The sequence below is a fragment of the Caretta caretta genome, chromosome 15, assembly GCF_965140235.1.
Source record: "Caretta caretta isolate rCarCar2 chromosome 15, rCarCar1.hap1, whole genome shotgun sequence".
NCBI classification, from domain to species: domain Eukaryota; kingdom Metazoa; phylum Chordata; order Testudines; family Cheloniidae; genus Caretta; species Caretta caretta.
The window spans coordinates 12,747,112-12,765,670 of NC_134220.1; the positions used below are offsets into that span (position 1 = coordinate 12,747,112).

At 43.1% G+C, this 18,559-nt stretch overlaps 2 protein-coding genes across 7 annotated transcripts; one reads left to right on the forward strand and one right to left on the reverse strand.

Annotated features, from left to right (window-relative positions):
- Window positions 1-1,622: 1,622 nt before the first annotated feature.
- On the reverse strand, window positions 1,623-12,944 carry GUCD1 (guanylyl cyclase domain containing 1). Of its 3 annotated transcripts, none has more exons than XM_048821381.2 (6): window positions 12,571-12,944; window positions 9,959-10,043; window positions 8,365-8,530; window positions 7,485-7,576; window positions 5,428-5,669; window positions 1,623-4,906 (listed from the first exon to the last, which is right to left on the reverse strand). In XM_048821381.2, exons 1-6 carry the CDS (start codon window positions 12,611-12,613, stop codon window positions 4,815-4,817), a joined length of 720 nt encoding a protein of 239 aa, XP_048677338.1. In that variant the 5' UTR covers window positions 12,614-12,944; the 3' UTR covers window positions 1,623-4,814. The 3 variants fall into 3 exon arrangements, with proteins under 3 accessions (XP_048677338.1, XP_048677340.1, XP_074976353.1); XM_048821383.2 differs by lacking the exon at window positions 12,571-12,944 and adding an exon at window positions 12,030-12,135; XM_075120252.1 differs by lacking the exon at window positions 12,571-12,944 and adding an exon at window positions 7,979-8,072.
- Window positions 12,069-18,323, forward strand: SNRPD3 (small nuclear ribonucleoprotein D3 polypeptide). 4 transcript variants are annotated; one of them, XM_048821388.2, is made up of 4 exons: window positions 12,069-12,186; window positions 15,396-15,545; window positions 16,893-17,085; window positions 18,158-18,323. In XM_048821388.2, exons 2-4 carry the CDS (start codon window positions 15,420-15,422, stop codon window positions 18,217-18,219), a joined length of 381 nt encoding a protein of 126 aa, XP_048677345.1. In that variant the 5' UTR covers window positions 12,069-12,186; window positions 15,396-15,419; the 3' UTR covers window positions 18,220-18,323. The 4 variants fall into 4 exon arrangements, with proteins under 4 accessions (XP_048677345.1, XP_048677344.1, XP_048677341.1 ...); XM_048821387.1 differs by having other exon boundaries at window positions 12,151-12,287; XM_048821384.1 differs by lacking the exon at window positions 12,069-12,186 and adding an exon at window positions 13,216-13,351.
- Window positions 18,324-18,559: the final 236 nt, after the last annotated feature.

The following is an 18,559-nucleotide window of genomic DNA, read 5'->3' on the forward strand; positions in this document are numbered from 1 at the left end:
TGAAGGACAGAGACAGCTTTGTAGCGAGACATCTTTTTATATTACAGCCAAGCCAAACAGAACTCTAACAGTGTTCAGTACTTTGTAATGGAATGTATTACTACTGCAGACTTCCATAGCACTTCAGGATTTTGTTGTCTTATTTTCCTGTAGCCAGTTTTTAAATACAGGCAACTAAAGCTTCTAAGCAGGGCCCCAAATGACATTAAGGAAAAAAAAAATGAAGGCGGCTGCCTAGGAAGTTTTTTCTGTAGTATAGGCAAGTAGCTTCCAACCTTCAGTCCGGTGATTGTCCCACCAGAAATACAGCCATTGCATGATGCATGGGTATAACAAATGCTAGAGGAATTCATTCAGTATCATGTGCAGGAACAGACCATGTGATGTGAGTGGGGAAAAGGGGGTGAGGGTGGGGGGGTCAGTAGAGAGAAAGAAATGTAATATTTTAAAGTTTTGTTCGTAACATGCATTGTCTGCTCACTTTTAAGTCATGTTTATGAAAAAGCCAAAAATGGCTCTAAACAAAAACTGCCATTCAGCTATCTCTCCCCGTGTCACCCCCACATTAAGCACTTAATCCAAGCAGCACAAGAAAGCAGGGAACCCCAGCTCTGTGGCAAAACTAACTGCCTGAAATGCTTGTAAGCAGCAGGACTTGTTCTCTCTCTCCAGTGGGGTATTTTTGCCTATCTTCTGTTATCTCTCTGTATAGCACCACCGCCAGGTTGAGATTTGGCCATATTTATTTTTTATACAATTTAACTGTAGAGTCTGGGATTTAATTGCTTTCCTTCTATTGTTTTGTATTATAAAGCATTTAATACAGCCCACCTAGAACCAGATAGTGGCTCCAAACAGGACGTGACTACTAGTTGGGAATCACTGGTGCAGATAAGGCTTCTGTGTATTGATCCCATTAAAAGTATGTAAACACTAGCAAATGAAACTATTGCAAGGATGATGACAGGACATTACGGTTTATCACCTAGTTTGACCTTGCAGCAATTTAGCACATATACCCACCCCACACCATACCACCATAAGTTGAACCAATGCTTTTGGGTACTCCTGTAGTACCCAGTAATGGTGCTAGAGGCACAGAGGCTATTAAGGAACCTCCAAAAGCCCAGCATTGCATTGTGAGATGGAATTAGAAGGAGCAGCTGAACTGGTGCAGCAGTTGCAATTCTTGTGGCTTCTTTCAAACAATGCAGAGAAATTGGTGTAGACTGCACCAGTGCAGAGCAGAAGACCTCAACCAAAGAGTTGCACTCAGCTAGGATACCCACTGGTTGTGTGATGCCTGAGACAAATGTAGGGTGTGGATAGCAACGGTACAAGGAATGCTTTGAGCTGGGAATGTAACCAGTTTTGCTTCCCTTTTTGTTTGCCGATTATAGTCTGATGTAGTGATGTGTCTGGGAAAAGTGAAAGGAATAAGACCCTAAATCCTAACGACAGCGTACCCACAGCTGAAGTAAATATTTGTCTCTTAAGAGTTTCAAAATGGCAGTTTCAGCTAACTATCATTTTTAGTTTAATACATATTTCTTTTAAAGATCTTCACACATTTTTGCATAATAAACTGGTTGACAAATACAGCTGCTACTGCTACACTATGCTATAGGGTTCACTTAAAACCTTTATTGAGAATGGCTCAATTACAGAAAAAATATATTTATGTATAAAATTTCTCTGCATGTAAAATATCCCTTTCTTTGCTGTGGACAATATGAATAAAACAAGGTATTACACAGAAACATTCTCAGGGTGAACTTTTTGATAAGCAAACTTCTAATTGAAAAAAGATAGACATTCTTTATTTTTGCCCAATTAACTTCTTTCTTAACCTAATGTTTGACTCATACCTTCTCAATATCAGCTCTACTCAAATATGGCCTTCACCTCTTCTCTCTAGGCTCACTTTCCAGGGCAGTCTTCAACTTGTTTTCCTTGGCTGTAGGAGTTCATGTGGCAGTGAAGGGCTCCTGTTTTCTTTGTCACTTCATCAGCTGTAATTTAATCTTTAAATTCCATTTAACTATTTAAAACCCAGCCACCCAAATATTTCTTAACCCAAACAGCAGTAAAAATGATTACACCCATATATATGCTTCCATCATTTACGTTAGGTATTCTCACAATGAGACAAGATTCCATTTTGTCTTTGAGTTGAATACATGCAGTGTAATGTCTGCTCTCAAGTTGGTTCAAAACCAGAATCTGAACACCAGAACCAAATACAGTCCAGCTCAAACCAGCTGTATGGCAACATATCATTACTCTTAACCCCTCTGTAAGAACGATTTTCATTGGGCTAAACACACCCTTTTCAGTAAATAAATTCCATGGTGATTAAATTATATTGGAGGAGTTATGTGATGGGAAAAAAAGCACAGATTAAAAAAAGATATTGACTAGTTAGTTTACAGACGTGTTATTAGTAACATAGCTAGAAATCCTTCACAGTGAAGCATTACACACAAATGGACTTGGACATACAATTCTCTAAGTCAGTGGCCAGCTGGTAGCTTAGCCAGTTTTGTAGGCATTATAAGGCAAAGCCTGTTACTGGTTTTGGCCACAGGGCCTCTGCAGTGATTGTAATGGAACTGCTGATGCTTCCGTTCTGTCAGCCAATGACTTGTATCCTAATTCCCAGTCATCTTCACATGCAGCGGGTGCTTCAGTGCATTCCAGCCACACCTGCTGTAAATTAGTTCTGATTGAAGACAAGTTTCCATCAAACTCGTTTTTCAGATTTTGCAAAGGAACTGCATTTCTACTCACCTACCACTGTATTTCAGGCACTGAAGAAAGGAGCACTCTAACTTATATTGAACATACCCTGTCAAGTACTTTTTGGGTACTCTCCAGTGTTTGCAAGCCACCTAGATTAGAAAATGTTTTTCCTTACAACTTTTATCCTTTAGTGTATTGCTAAACACTGACTCCCTGTACACTGTTTTCACCAGAAAGGGTGCCTTGTATTTACTAGCTGCACCATCAAGGATTACAGCTTTAGGAAATGGGTTTAAGATGTGTCTCCTCGGCTGGTTGTCTAGGTACAAAACATAATGTTATAGTGCTTACATCGATAGCAACTTTTTTTCTTTTGTTTTTAAAATCATTTAGAATTTGGAGGTGAGTTCCAACCAGTTATAATTTTAGAGTAGACCAGATTTTGGGCCCAAAGTGTTTGCTAGCGTGTCTTGAAGTCAATTGTACATATCTGAATTCTCAGCTGAAAAGGCTAAGTATAAAATCAAGCACATTTATATTGTAGTTAAAGTCATAAAGCTAAATTTCAAGAGGCGATGAGACTGGGAGTCAAAATTTGTAGGAAGTGTAAGGACAAAGCTGAATTCTGTCCTACACTTCAGTGCTTCTCTGCCAGGCAGGTGATCCCAGATAATATGTTCAAGGGGCTGCACGCAGCCTGCTGCAATCTTACAGTTTAGCTTAAAGCATCAGAGTGCAGTGAGGACCCTGCTGCTTATTCCAAAACACAGCTGCTGAGTGAGAAGAGGTAGAAAGTCTGGACTCCTGCTATAACATCTTTGGACTTCAGCCAAGAGAAGTTTGTTCTCCCTGCCTTCTCAATTAGAAGCAGAGTTCTGAGCCGGGCTACTGGCAGTATCTATTCCTGGGAAATCCCTCAATAAATCTCAACAACAAACGTTTAACCTCAAATTACAATACAGGCTTTGGGCAAAATCTTTTCTTTCTCCTGCCAGACATTTAAAGCAACCCCCTGCATGCCAGGCATAAACCCTCAGTGCTTCGGTGGCTACTTACTTAGTGCATTTGCTTAATCAACAGTTTAAAAACTGTACCTAGACTTGATCCCCGGATACTGCAGAGAGAGAGGGAGAGTGTTGTGGGCAGAAAGATGTTTCCAAGCCTTTGCATACAGACTTAAAATTTCTTAGACCCAAATAAAATGTCACCAGTCACCCTTTTGGGGCAACACAGAACTTTGGTCAAGCCATTCCTAGAGACGTCTTAACTCATGCAAGATAACTCAGTAGGCAAAATGACACTAGGTGCGGTGCTTACTACTTGGAAGGAGTAGCCTATAGCCCTTAGCAGGAAGACTGATCCTCCACTGACAATAAGTCCAAACTGCAAACTCAACTCCCAGGTACAGGTGTTGAGAGCAGTCAAGCTGGGTTTACACAAGAAGCTTGCTTCGTAAATGGTATTTCATTCCCATTATGCAGGCAATGCTGATAGGATCTGCCACAGTATGTCAACAGCTGACCAATCATTTTCTTCCTTGAAAAAAAATAATCATGGGGCAGGTTAATCATTTATCCTATCTACACCCTTCTGATCATTAAATCATGAATGAAGATCAGCTCTGGCAGTTTTGAAGGCAAACCAATATGTATTTCCTCTTTTTCCTTTCTTGCTTCGTGTAGCTGAAACTGCACAAATTTCCAAGTGAAGATTAAATGTGTACTTGGTGTATTTTATTTCAAGTCTTTAATTCAGAAACAAGCTCATAGCCAACTGTAAGAGTTGGACTCTGAGGGGATTGCATTTTGAAACTGCTCTCAAATGTGCAACGTTAAAATTAAAATGTGTTTGTGTTATATATTGCAACATCAGATAGTTCATCATCAGGAATAAAAAGATGAAGACAACACTGCAATATATTTGTATGAATGTCTATAAAGCATCCCTTGTTTAAGATCCCACTGCAATTCAGGAGCTAAGTCTCTGCAGTAAGAGTCCTGAGACAAGCAGCCAGCTGCCATGCGGGTGCTGGGCAGACTGCACCAGAAATGACAAAGCAGCAAGCTTGGATGTCAGCTGTCCGTGTAGATAAACAGGATATCCTCATCTGTGCCGTAACTTGTCCTGGCTTCCTCAAAGTTACTTATGCTGGTGCTGCATGTTCCTGTGGGACAGGAGCAGAGTGTTAGTCAAGCTGAGCCAGGGGAAGAATTTGCTCATGAACAGCGCTTAGCCTGGCTTTGGATAAACCGAGAACTAGACCTCATGGGCTTGATCTTGCAGCCCTTACTCGCTTGAGTAGTCCCATTGATGTCAAGGGGAATGCTTATTTGCATAACAACTGCAGACGTTGGCTCTGTATAATCACACACCATGTTGTTCTTTCTTCAAGATACCAAACGTGTACAGTTTAGCTCTCCTAAACTGTGTCCCTCTGAATACTCAATCAGAGGTATGAAGGCCATAGAAGAACCTATTAGAATGTATTTCCAATGCTTCATCTGAATCACAGCACAAAAAAGAATGAAATCACTGAATTCTGTAAGAACAATCATGGGCCAATCAGCTGGTGCCGCCTGACTCAGATGCCTGGTATCGGGAAACTCCAGCTGGTTTTGCATTATGCACGTTAGTAATGAGAAGATGGAGAATCCACACAGAATGAAGTAAAGTTCAGCTACTCACGGTCAGCATAGGCAGGGTTGTTGTAGTAGACACTCCCTGAGGCTTTGTTGTAGCCACACAATACAATGAAATGGCCCTGGTAGTCAGGATTCCTGCAGAAGCACTTCTGGCCAATAGGGAGGAAACAGCAATATTTGACAGGACTTGAGCAAAGTTCACACAGTAACAAGACTGCATTCACCAGGACAATGGCTACATGACCTTGGGACAGGTGCTCCTGAATGTCCTGGACAGTCACTGTGCTGCAGAAGAAAATTCAGACATTCACAAAGAAGTGTAGGAGAGAGATCTGTATTCACTGGATTGGGCTCTCCCAACCATGTGAGTGTGGATGATGTCCATCTCTGTTATGTGACTGCTATGATTATTTTACATATCTTTGTTGTTGAGGGCTCTACAGCAGCTGCGGACAGTAGGTATTCCATCCAAGTCTATTATACCCTCACTGCCAGTGAAGAGCAGAGCCATTCTGGCTGAAATTCTATAGAGCATGCTTTAAAATGAATAGAATCTCAGGATGTCTCAGATGCCCTGGAGGAGCAGCATTTTTGTCAGAAGTATGAGATAACCATTCAACACTAGGGAGATTAGTTAATTTATGGGGCAGTTAGGGATGCTGTAGAATCCCATTCCACCACCTGGAAGCCCAAATGCAGCTGGTCTCTAAAGCACCAAGTCTTTCTCAGCTGAGGGATTGGATGGCATAAGATCCCCAATCATCTTGGTCTCTGCATCCTAAGATACCTTTGTCAGGTAAGAATACAGCTTCCCAATTATAAAGTTGCATTATCTGGGTCTCTATTCTTGCCAGGATTGTTGTTCTAATATTTTATTGTGCCCAATTTAAGAGCATGAAAATCACCCATGCCCACCTGGTAATCTCATTTGTTTGAGCTGAAGTTCTTCATTCAGAGACACAGACAGATGGTGTGTTCCATACCAGTCTGCACTCATCCCCTGGATCAGATCCAAATGTTCAGGCTGATGTCCTTTTTAATCTCTTCCGGCACTGCTCTTCCCCTTGCCTTCTCAATCCTAGTGTTGCACAGGCGCAAATACAACCTCCCCCCCCAATCTCTGATGTGAGCCAAATGCTAAAGCTTTGTTACTGTGCAAGATATGGCCTAGATTTTTGCCATCGCCTCCTCCTCCTCCCCCTCCCCCTCCCCCCAGGTCACAGCACTAGGATAGATGTTGCCATGCAAACTCTGAGTACATTAACAGGGCACTAAAGACTCTGGCAAATGCAGGTTTAAAAAAGCATGTAAAAACACAATAAGGCCATTGTTTCTAGGCACAAATAGTACCTTCCCTTTTTTCTCTTGCTACTACTCATCCACCCCAGTAAACAATATGCAGAGTCAAATGCAACCCTGGTGGAAGTGGATGCAACTCTTGACTTCAGTTTATACCCATTTACAATCAGAGTCTTTTCTCCTCTTCCAAATTTTGCTATCAGCAAAAGGGTTTTAAGCCACGAGTGTGATTTTTCTCTCTCCCATGTTTGAGTCTCTCTCCGGGGAGGTTCCTTCTCCTATGATGTCATCCTTCCTTTGGAAAATATTGTAAATTACAGGGTTTCCAAGGGAGCAAAAGCATGCATGCCTGATTTTGGTTTATTTCTCTAAGTACAGAGCTCAGCAGTGTTAGCACAGCTCTGGGAACAATGGGTTTTGTGCCACTACAACATTCGCTTCAGCACTGATGGCAACTTTTTTTAATAAAAGCTATTTAGAAGACATTACCTACTAGTTTATCTTAATGGAAGACCAAATTTTCGGCCTAAATAAACAGCCAGTTTCCAATCAGCAAATCCAAAATACTGCTTTTCCCCTTTCAGGGCTCCACTTTTCTGCTCTTCTTCCCATTTTGCTTCCTCCCTCTGTCTCAATGGAAGTGAAAAGACAGCGTGGGAAATAAAGAGGGGGTGGAGCCTGAATTCAGTCTGACTTACACCAGCACAGTCAGAGGTAACTCAAAGGAGTTAGACAAGTGTGAAAGGAGACTCAGGCCCCTACAGTCTCCAAAGGGAAAAGGAGATGAAATGACAAGCTCACCACTTCTCCACCAGCACCTTGCTGGCTTTGGCTTGGGCGAACAGCTGGTTCACTCTGTTCTCTTCCGTATCAAAGTGTTTCCTGTAGAATGACTAAGGGATAAAGAATAATTTACGAACAATTCATCAGAATGAAATTCACCCTAGTAAAGTGAATCTTCAATTAAAAACCGGTTAGAGAGGGACTGGGTGGTTTAGGGGGTTGATAATGGGTTACGGTGTCATTCTCCCTCAGGTCACCAGAAACAGGATAAGAACCTCTCCTCTAGTTCATCAGTTCAAATTCAGTCCAGGTCAGTGGTTATTGCAGTCTCCAGCTGATGGCTATTGAGCTGCCTATGTGAAATGAATCTGGTCATATCAACTTAGTTCTTAGATTTCAGGACTCCACATAAGAAAAACCATAACCACTACTGGATCGAATTGGCCCTTTTGTTGGCAATATCAACAGAGGCCAAGGATTGAATGGACATGGAGACTGAATTCCCCTCTCACCTCTAGAGGTGGTTCCTCCAGGTCAAGGTTGAGGCACGTTGGCGGGGGAAGTGTAGTGGAAGCTAGCACTGCTGCTGCCCAGGCTGTACCTGTTCTGTAGATAAATAGAGGGCTTCAGTCTCCAAGGCTGTTAAATAGGCTGGAACCTTTCATGAACACTGAATTGGTACTATTTTTTAAAACGTACATCATGGAATCAGTGCCGGAAAATATCCGGGACCACATCTAACCTGGGTTTGGAATTGTTTCATGGACAGTTTGGCAATAGACAAACCTTGCTTACAGGAATGGAGGTTAACCACATCAATAACACAGCTCCACCAGCATGGCCCTGATGGAGCGTGATGGAAAGTGCCTGATATTTCCCAGTGAACGAAGATGCTCACCTGATTTTTATAGCCCTTGTCCACTCCAAGTGTCTGTGTGCAGAACCTATGTTTAACATCAAAGTGCCGCATTAGGTAGGCCAGGTCAATGGTCCAGATACTCTTTGTTAACCGGAGTTCCCGGATGGCTTTCTGAAATTCCTCCTCATTCAAACGATTCAGGTACCTGGGGTATTAGAGGAAGTGGGGAAGCAAAGACATTAGCAGAAAGTGTGTCTAACAGTCCAAAGCCTCTTAATATCACAAAAGGGAAAACCTGAAACAATAGGGAGAAACAACCAAAATACAACCCACAAATGAACCACAAATTTCCAAAGAAATGGGGTAGGGAGCATTTCACTGGATTTATCACAGGTGACTGTCTCCCTTTTGGAAATTTAGTGCTGTCTTAATTATTTTACAATTCTAAAGGTGTACAGGACGCTGTACAAGAGGTTAGCTGTGCTAAACAAATAATGGGGCTCTATCCTGAAGAGTTTACAATCTAAAAGCACGAATTCAACAGAGCAAATGCAGGAAGGGGTATGGCAACTATAGCTGGATTGATTCATGGAATAGATGCGTTTCAGAAGGAGTTTTTTGAAGGAGGAAAGGAACTCGGTAAATATTCAAAGGAAGGTTGCTTCAGGCACTAAGGGTAGTGTGAATGAAAAACAGTTGAGAGGCTTGGAATGCAGAAAAAAGGAAGGAAGCCATTGGAATTCAAGAGGGAAAGACACAAGGTCAGATCGGCAGGGTAAGATCAATCTTGGCAACGGAGGTTTTGAATAAAGTGGAAAGGAAAAGAGGAGAGGGGGATGGAGAGGCTAGAGGCAGAGGTTACAGTAGTCAAGATGGGAAATTACCAGCGCACGGACTAACGTCTTGGCAGAAGGGATGGAGAGAAATGAAAATCTTCTGCTTCATATCTACTAAGTGGACATCTAAATAGGTATTTCACTCTCCTGCACCTAAGCTCGTGTTCCTCTGTGGAAGGAAAGACTAGTTCAGCAGGACAGCTAGTAGGTTAAAGAAAATGGGCAACACAGAGAATAGTTTTGAAATTCATATTCCTGGAACGGAAAACATTTACCCCACAGAACGGATGCCCAATAGGACAGTGGCAAGATACTAACTCTTATAAATACAGAAGAAACCTGCTTGTCATTTGAAGACACACACAAAGGAATTCAAGGGAATTATAATGCTGTGATTTGTAACAGTTCCAATAAGCAGAGAGAACATTCTGTCAGACAAAATGTGCTAATCTGCAAGGATAACATTCTATTGGGTTAAACATGCTAATCTACAAAGTTCTTAAAGTTAATCAGATATTTTGTATATATCAAGAAACTTGGTTAATTATCCTTCGTCTGTGTTTTCTTTTCCTCCTGCTGGAATACTGGTGCTATGCCCAGCGAGGCAGCAGTAATCCTTTGCAGGGCATTGGAGAAAATATGGTCTGATGAAGATGTGAGGTTAGTCACAGCTGCCCCACCCAACTTTTCTCCTTTGATCTTCGATCCTGGTCTTAGGAAGGGTCCTACAGTGGGGATAACATTTCCCAACTCCCCATGCTCAAACCCACTCCTTTGAACCACAATCAGTTACTTACTGCAATGCCATCCTGGAGCAGGCTAGCCCACAGTCCCAATGGTACAACTGCTGAATAACTGGCACTTGCAACTGGACATAGTCAGCTGGAGTAAAAACAATGCATCGTTAGAAGAGCACGATAGGTGAGTTAGCCTGGATGTGTGTATCCTTCCACACATTAGTATTAGCAGTCCTCTTGTGCTGTACTGGGGCACTTGAGAAACACTTTTTATTTTGTCCCATTAGCAGGTTATGCTTCTCAGCATAAATTTAATATTTTTTTTAAACGGTCCTTTTCCAAATTGTAAAAGTAAGTGAACCATCAAGCATCTGTTTTAACCTGACACTCCCTCTTTGCTACAGGTCTGGCCAATTCTGTAGCAAATTCATCCACCTCTTCCGCCCTAAATTTTTTTCTGGTCATGGCCCTTGTATGATCACAAAGCGGTAATCACACCCTAAGAGAGAGATCAGGAGATCAACAGACTTTTTTATCTTCTTTTGTGGTGTGTCCAAAACTGAGTCTCTGGGTTTAAACAGACTTTGTGACTGTGGCATCCTTCTGTGCACTCTAACCACCAAAGATGTGCCAATACTCAAGCGTGTTCATCCAGCAAAAAAACATACCATGCCACAAGGAAGTGCTAATTGAGCCTGTGATCAACAGAAACAATAGGAGGACTTGTCTCTTCAAGAACACTACACTGAGCTACAGCAAGACTGTGAGAAGTTGTGTTAATGCAATGGCAACTGTGTCTTTGCAGTCAGTGTAAAGACCAGGACAAGGTGTGTTCAACATCATGTGGGCTAGTCATGGTCAACATCAACTCCTCAAGGTTGTGCTCTAACTTGATGTAATTTTCTAGGGAAGATATGCCCAAAATGCTTTTAGCAGAAACAGGCCATCGTGGATTTTGTGGCCTCCTTCCAAAATTTCTCACATTCCTATGTATTCCATTCTTTCTAGCCTTTCCCTTGTAGCTTTGAAAACCAGTGTACCTGCTGAGGACATCAAGTCTCTTTAGTTAATCTATGTCTGGCCAGCACAGATCAATGTACTAACTCATTATACTAAAGGAAATGCTAATCCCCAAGGCCTACTCAATTTAGGAATTATAAATCATTTGTCATAAATCCCTGCTGGTGGATTATACTAACCTCATTTTCCACTAAGGACTCTACCCCATTAGGTCCAAGAACACATTTTCTACATTACAATCTCAAACAGTAATAACTGAAGCCTAATGTGTCAACTAATTTCCTTTGATTTATTGAGTTGCCAGCCATCCTACCTTGCCTTACACACCCTTTGCTGCACCAACTTCATATTACTTTTCAAGATCCCTAGATGAGGATGATTGCCAGCTGTTCTGGAATAAATGAAGTGATAAAATATGTTCCAGCAATAAACTGAACTGGATGATCATCTCCAGTTTGGTAAATACTCAGTGTGACAGGTTTACAAAAAGTAGCCACTAATTCCAGATCCCTAGTGGACAGCACCACCCTCCTCCTCAACATGGATCTTAGGCAGGTTGGTGCAACCATTATCCCTGATCTGATAGACCTGGAAGTGTAGAGAAGACAGATCCTCGAAGGATTTGCCGGTAGCTTGCGAAGACACCACATCTTCCTGGAACAGTGGTATCTTCCCAAACTGAGTGCCCTAGTTCTATCGTCTGTCCAGAGTGATACAAATCCAATCCCAGGACTCCTTTTTTTTTTTCACTATACACTCAAAAGCCCAGAATGTTCTGTTGGAAAATAACTATCTGGTATTTAAATTATACCCAGATTCTCACACTGAACCCAGTTCAACAGGAAGAGCTTCCGCACAAGGTATTAGTTATAGAAGACGCTGCAGAACGGTGCTCAGGGAAGTGGGCATACACCCCGTCTTAGCTGTTTAATTCTAGCCCTTCCCCCATTCATGCAGTTACCGGCAGCATCTGATTTAAAAATCCCATCCAGGCATCTCTGCAGAATCAGAGCCTTAATATCCTTGGGGGTAATATCTCTTATAGGGACAGGTAATTTTTTCTGGTATCTCCTCCAGCCTTTAAAATACTGCTTTAGCTCTAAATCTTCACCTGCTGTATTAGTGATCACAGTGTGAACAACAGCGGGTGTGCAGAGGACTATTGCCGGCAAGGGCTGCAGACCAGTCAGGGCCTGCGAATGCCTCAAACTTCTCATGAGAGAGTCAATGTAGGCATCTTTTATTGGACCAACTTCTGTTGGTGGAAGGTACAAGCTTTCAAGATACGCAGAGATCTTTCCTCAGCTCTGGGAAAGGAAGCAGAGACACTGAGCCAAATACAGTTTGGGACGGATGTCAAGCAGAAGGGGTAACGCGTGTAGGAGGCCGTCGCTTGAAATGAAGTGGCCAAGTGGGGGTTAGATTGTTATGCAGAAAGGGGCTGGGGGTCCGGATCCCCCCCGGGCAGGGCGCAGCGAAGGGGCTGGGGGTCCGAGGCGGCTCCAGCCCCCTGGCAGGGGTCCGAGGCATCGGGGTGGGCTGGCTGCCCGGGCAGGGGCTGGCGAGGGTGCCCTGGGGGCGGGCGTCGCTCGGAGGTGGCTCGTTTGCTGGGCCCCAAAACCCGTCCCGGCCGCGCCCGGGGACACACTGACCTGAGGGCGGCTCCGAGTCCGCGGCCTCCTTGGGGCTTTTCATGCCGGCGGAGAGGGGGCCAGGCTGCTTAGTGAGCGGCCGCCAGGCCCGGGCCGGGCTGCAAGGCTTGGCGGGGCCGGGACCCCCACATGTCTCGGAGCGGCGCTGCTCCTGCCGGCCCCGGCGCTGCTGCCTGGCAGGGGCGGGGCGGCAGGAGCTGCGGATGCGGCGGGCGGGAGAGCTGCGACTCCGGGCCCAGCCCCGCACAGCGGGGACTGGGGGGGGAGGGGGGAGTGGCGAGAAGGGAGCGGGCCGCGCTCAAGACGGCGTCGCCATACCCGCCCCCGGGGCTATTCCCGCCGCCCCCGGCAGCTGTCAGCAGCGCGCGTCCCCCTCCCCGGGCGGGTCAGTCCCCACAGGGCAGGCGTTATGGGGGTATATGTGCACCCCCAGCCAGATGCCCGAGTGATACAGCGGGCGGGCGGGGGGGCTTTTCACCTCTGCCCCCGGGGCCGGGTGTGTTAAAACTCGCAGCGGCGGAGCCATGGTTTCCCGACCCGCCACGCAGGCCGGGGAAGCAGGCGGAACCTTTGTTCGGGGCTGGTGTATCCCCGCGGGACGCCCTCTCCGGGGGCCCGCTCACGAACCATAGAGTTGAAAGGAGAGAGGCGCTCGGGAAGCGCTCTCTCCGGGCAGTGAGGCCTTTCCGGTTCCGGTGCGCAGGGCATGGTGGGATATCGGGGGAGGCCATTAGAGCGGTAAAGCTGAGCCCACGCTGAATAGAGAGGTGCCTCGCGGAGCGTAAGTGGCAGGCGGGAGCGCGGCCTCTCAGCGGCCGGTGGGTGAACTCAGGCCGCCCTGCGTGTGGGGAGCTGGGCTGGGGCCCCGTGGGGGGAGGGTCTCTTCTCAGCGCTCCCCTCCCCCAGTGACCCGAGGGCCCGGGCTCCCGTCGGCGCCCCATCCCCCGGGACACCGTCAGGACCCGAGCTCTGCAGTGGTGAGGCAACGTGGGTGCCGTGAGCCTTGTAGCTCGTCTGGGGTTAGCGGCTGTGGAGGCGGATTTGTTTTAGTACCGCGCCAGGAGTGTGTCGGGATCTCTCCGTGGAGCATTGGTGTAGCTGGATCCTTTGCTTTTCCCGGCCCAGGAGGTTGGCGGGGTATAACCGGGCGCCACGGTGGAAGGTTTTGTATGTCTGACTAACCTGCCCCTTTTAATAAGTCCTTTCTGACTTTTAATAAAACAAAAAGGGTTAAAGTTTAGAACTGCCTTCAACTGAGTATAGAAACATCCCATTTCACCTCACCCCCACCTCCCCACACACGATTTTCCCACCACCTTTCGTCCTCTTTAATTACAACAGTCCTAGTTACAGCGGGGAAGGGATGGGGTGAGACAAGAGACCAAAACCATGCAGTGTAGCTGCCAGGTGAGTCCTTCATCTATTAAATTAGATAAGAGTCGGTTTTTTACGTAGTTCAAAACATACCCTCTAGATGGTTAGTAAGAATTACTTAATGAGATTTTTTATATATATATATATATATATATAATTTACTTACATAAATAGTTCCCTTTAGGTCCATAACTGCATAAGTAAGGATTTGCAGCATCAGGATGTAATGCACATCACTGGCCTTGCCATATCATTTTAATAGGCTCCTTAGCCATTTCTTTCCAATTCTAAAGAGGTAATATCTCTTGTTGTACCAATTTCTGTTAGTGAAGGAGACAAGGGTTCAAGCTACACAGAGCTCTTATATCTTTATTAAAGGAAGTACTTCACCCACTTTTTCTCTCTAATATCCTGGGACCAACATGGATATAACAACTCTTTCCTGTATGGTAAGGTAATTCTTCTAGTGGAGACCATATATATTCTCAACCTCAGGCATTTCTGAAAGGAAATAGCTCTTGTATCAGAAATGTCACTTTAAGTCACATTGCTTCTGTGTCACTTTAATAGAAAATTTGTGCACTAAAACAGTGCTCCCAAAGCTTGAGAAAATCCCCTACGTGGTACAGATACCTCCATCACAAGCTTGTGAGACATTACACTAACATTTATATCTTGGGGGAATGTCCAGCATGTTGTATGTTTTTATTATGATACTTAAAAATACAGTAATGTAATATGGAATGCTCTTTATGTAGTTCCTACCTCTTTGTAAGTATCATTTCCATCAAGAAATGAGTTTCTGTGAATACACTGTGTGTGAGTCAGCATCTCTAACTGAAAGGAAAGTAGTATTTTCTTTCGCTAGTAGCAAGCTAGTGTTTTGAAACTGCTGATTCCACTGCTTTGGTATTCTTACTCTGGTTTCATTTGGCTGGTATGGGCCATCACAAAGTTAGTTATGTCTACTTAACTCTTCTAAAATTATTATAAAAGAGCCTCTCACTCCTGTTTCTTGACTAACCCATCAAATTCCTCAGTACTTCTGAAAATGTAGAAAATTTGTAAAGTTTTTCTTCCCCATCCTCCATGACTCTCTCTGAGTTCCCCATTTCTTTCCCTGCTACCAAGATTTTGAGACCAACATAGTCTTTAAAATAAAACTATTTGGCAATTACATAGCAGTTCAATGTGCACAGAAGCCTTAACACTGATTACCTGTTCTGGGAATAGCCATGGTGACAGAAGTCCTGTTTATCAAGTTGACACTTTTTAAGGACACTGTGGGAAAAGTGTGGGACATCTGTGGGAAAAGTGAAGAAAAAAAAAAAAAAACAGGAGTGAGTAGTCCTGAATTTTCTGGACTAGAAAAGTTTGTTAAAGGTGTCTAAGTGAAAATCTGTATTATGTAGGCAAAGAAACTTACACGCTATTCCTTTTTTTTGGCCTAGGTTTAGAGCTGTACTGTTGCAAAGATGTCCATCGGAGTGCCAATTAAAGTGCTGCATGAGGCAGAGGGCCACATCGTGACATGTGAGACCAATACAGGGGAAGTCTACCGTGGCAAACTCATTGAGGCTGAGGACAACATGAACTGCCAGGTATGTCTGGGAAAAGGGGATGTGAATGGTGTATTTTTGGAAAGGTCCATCTTTGGCTGATTGTCAGTATTTAAGTAAAGCTGACAATTTCTACTCGGAGATAAAGAAAGATGAGTTATCCTGCTTCATAGCTTTGCCAAAATGACAGTCTCTCTTGTGACATTCTAGAGAGGGGACAGCTTAAACTTTTTGGTTTATAGGCAGGAGCACCTGTTCCTATCAGAAATTCTTATGCATTTTTCAGAACTCTGTTCTGTGACTAGTTTGAGATAATAGTATTTCTGCTAATATCGTTCGTTATTTCAACAGCTAGCTTCGACTCGACTCATTAGCTCAGGATATGTTTTCTCTAAATCAGTGTTTTGAAAAACTATATCATAAATTGTTTTTAAAGCACACACAAAGCCAGATACTTGAATATGGTGTAATTCTAATTGATTTTTAGAACTAGAGTTTCACATTCAAATCGCAAATCATTCTCATCTCATAAGAAATTACTTTTGTTAGAATAAACTAATATATGTGATACTACAGAAGGAAAGAGATTTCCCCTTGTCAGTGAGTTCCTGTTTTATCCCTAATATAAACAAAGCTTCTATGTGTTAATGTGAACAACTTTAGGAATTTGTTACTAGAAATACAACTCTGGGAGGGATCAAAATAGCCTACTAAATCCCCAGGATTAGTAAAATTGCAATAGTTTAAAATGTGTTGTCTCCCATAAATAACTGCAATTGACAAAGAGTGCCAGAGTTAACTGAGTAATGATTTAAATAGTCCTTGGTCTTATTGTTCTTTGTGTACCAGGCTCAATGGGTTATTCTCTTCTTCTCCACTCCCTCTCCTCCCCCGCTCAACCATGTTTTTTACACACATACACCCAGTCTAATGTAAATCTGCTGTGTACTTGTATGCTGATCTGATCTTGAATGCTGAATCTGATGTTTGCTGGCTAGATTACTCTAACAAACACTGTGCACACAAGTAAAAGACCAAACTTATGTAAGATTATGATGTCTTTGAAAGATTCTTAGTGATCTTGCGGTGCTGTTTCAGGGTATTCTCTTAATTGGGATTCCATTTACATTAGTCAACTTGCTGCAACTTCTGAAAAATACCAATCCATGTTAGCACAAAACAGATGAAAGCTTCTCTAAGAAATAAGTTTCAAAACAGTCCTGGAAAGCTATTCTGTTGAACACACATGCTCATGCTATTACGTAGCCAGAGAGCTTTCTGTGTTTGAAAGAAGACTTCTTTAAATCAGAATTCAGTAGCCAAAACAAATTGGAACATTTCACTATTTAATAGGCTGTTATAGGCACTGATTAGTTTTATGTCTTCCAGATGTCCAACATAACAGTGACATACAGAGATGGGAGAGTGGCACAGCTGGAGCAGGTGTACATTAGGGGTAGCAAGATACGGTTCCTCATTTTGCCAGATATGTTGAAAAATGCTCCTATGTTAAAGAGTATGAAGAATAAAAACCAGGGTTCTGGGGCTGGACGAGGCAAAGCAGCTATTCTCAAAGCCCAAGGTGGGTACCTCTGTGTTTGGTCATTAAGTTTCCTGTCAATTAGGAAACTGAAGTGGCTGTCATTATCAAGAGTTCTGTAGTACAAAGAGTTCGGTTTATTACATCACTTAAGTATGAATGTCACAAGGAGTAAGAGGAGTTTATTTGGCAGGTATCCAGAGGGGAAAGTTAAATAACTGGGAAGTTTGCACTTTATTCCCCCCCCTTCCCCTCCCCCTTGATTTTATTGTCAAACTCAAATTTCTAGTGCTTTAGAAAATTTAAAAATAGTAATATTAGTTCAAAAATACTAGGGTCTTAAGGGTCTAGTTAGTTAAAATCTCAACTCAACTCAACCCTCCCACATAAAACTGAAGATTTTGTGCTCCCTGAGTATATGTGTGCAGATTCTGAAGCAGCTATTTGAATCATTGGGTTAATCATATCTACTTCAGTTATCATTGAAGAATTAATTTAAATGTAAAAATGGCACTTAAATACACAAGGATTTGAACTTAAGTCAGACTTCCTTTATCTTTGACTAGGCCTAAATTATGTGGATTGGTGCATAATGATTAAGAGCAAATATTTTGGGGCTGTTTATGCTTATTTAGATTACTTTGAAAAGGTTTTTGCTTATAGGGATTAAGATGTTTGTAGATCACTTCGAAATCTGTTCAAGTGTGGTATGTAATAATGGTGGTGATAAAATGTTATTTAAAAATGTCTCTGGCATGGCACTGACTTCTTAATCTAGGTCTCCTGGGCTGCAGGTTTGTGCCACTAAATGGAATGAATGCAAACGTTTCATTTTGTTTTACTGCCAATCTGTTGTTAGTTGCATCTGTTTCATGACTAGAAGCATGTAAACGTTAGCTTCTGCTCCCCATCATAGAGCTCTCTGGGAATTAGAGCAGTACATCTCCTTCTGAACTGTATAGCGTAACCTAGTTTCCACACTGCTAACCCAGCACAAGAGGCTAGATACTATAGTGATTGGCACTGCAAAAATATCTTTGATACAAGACGTGTAGATTCTTATAAACATGCAGTTATGTCAGATCCACATGATCCCTTATTTTTTTTTCTTCAGTGGCTGCAAGAGGAAGAGGTCGTGGAATGGGCCGTGGCAACATTTTCCAGAAGCGAAGATAATTTTGGACTTGACTTACCTTTTTTGTTTTTAAGGGTTTAATTTACTACGGGTGCAGCAGTTAGGTTTCTGTTTAAATAAAAATCTGTTTCTGACAAAATAGAAAGTTTTGTGTGCTGTTGTGTGTTGACAGGTCTTGCCTGGGACACAGCTGATGAGGTGATAGCTTTTTGAAGCGGGAAGAGTATTGTATATTGATAATAGAGCAGATTATTTCTAAATCCATCTTGAAATAGAGACTGGTACCTGGGTGTGTGCGTTCTCAGTATTTTTTGGTTAAATCTTGCATTTCAAGTACGTCTTTGTGTCCCTGGCTTTTCTCACTAAATCCTGTTGCCATCC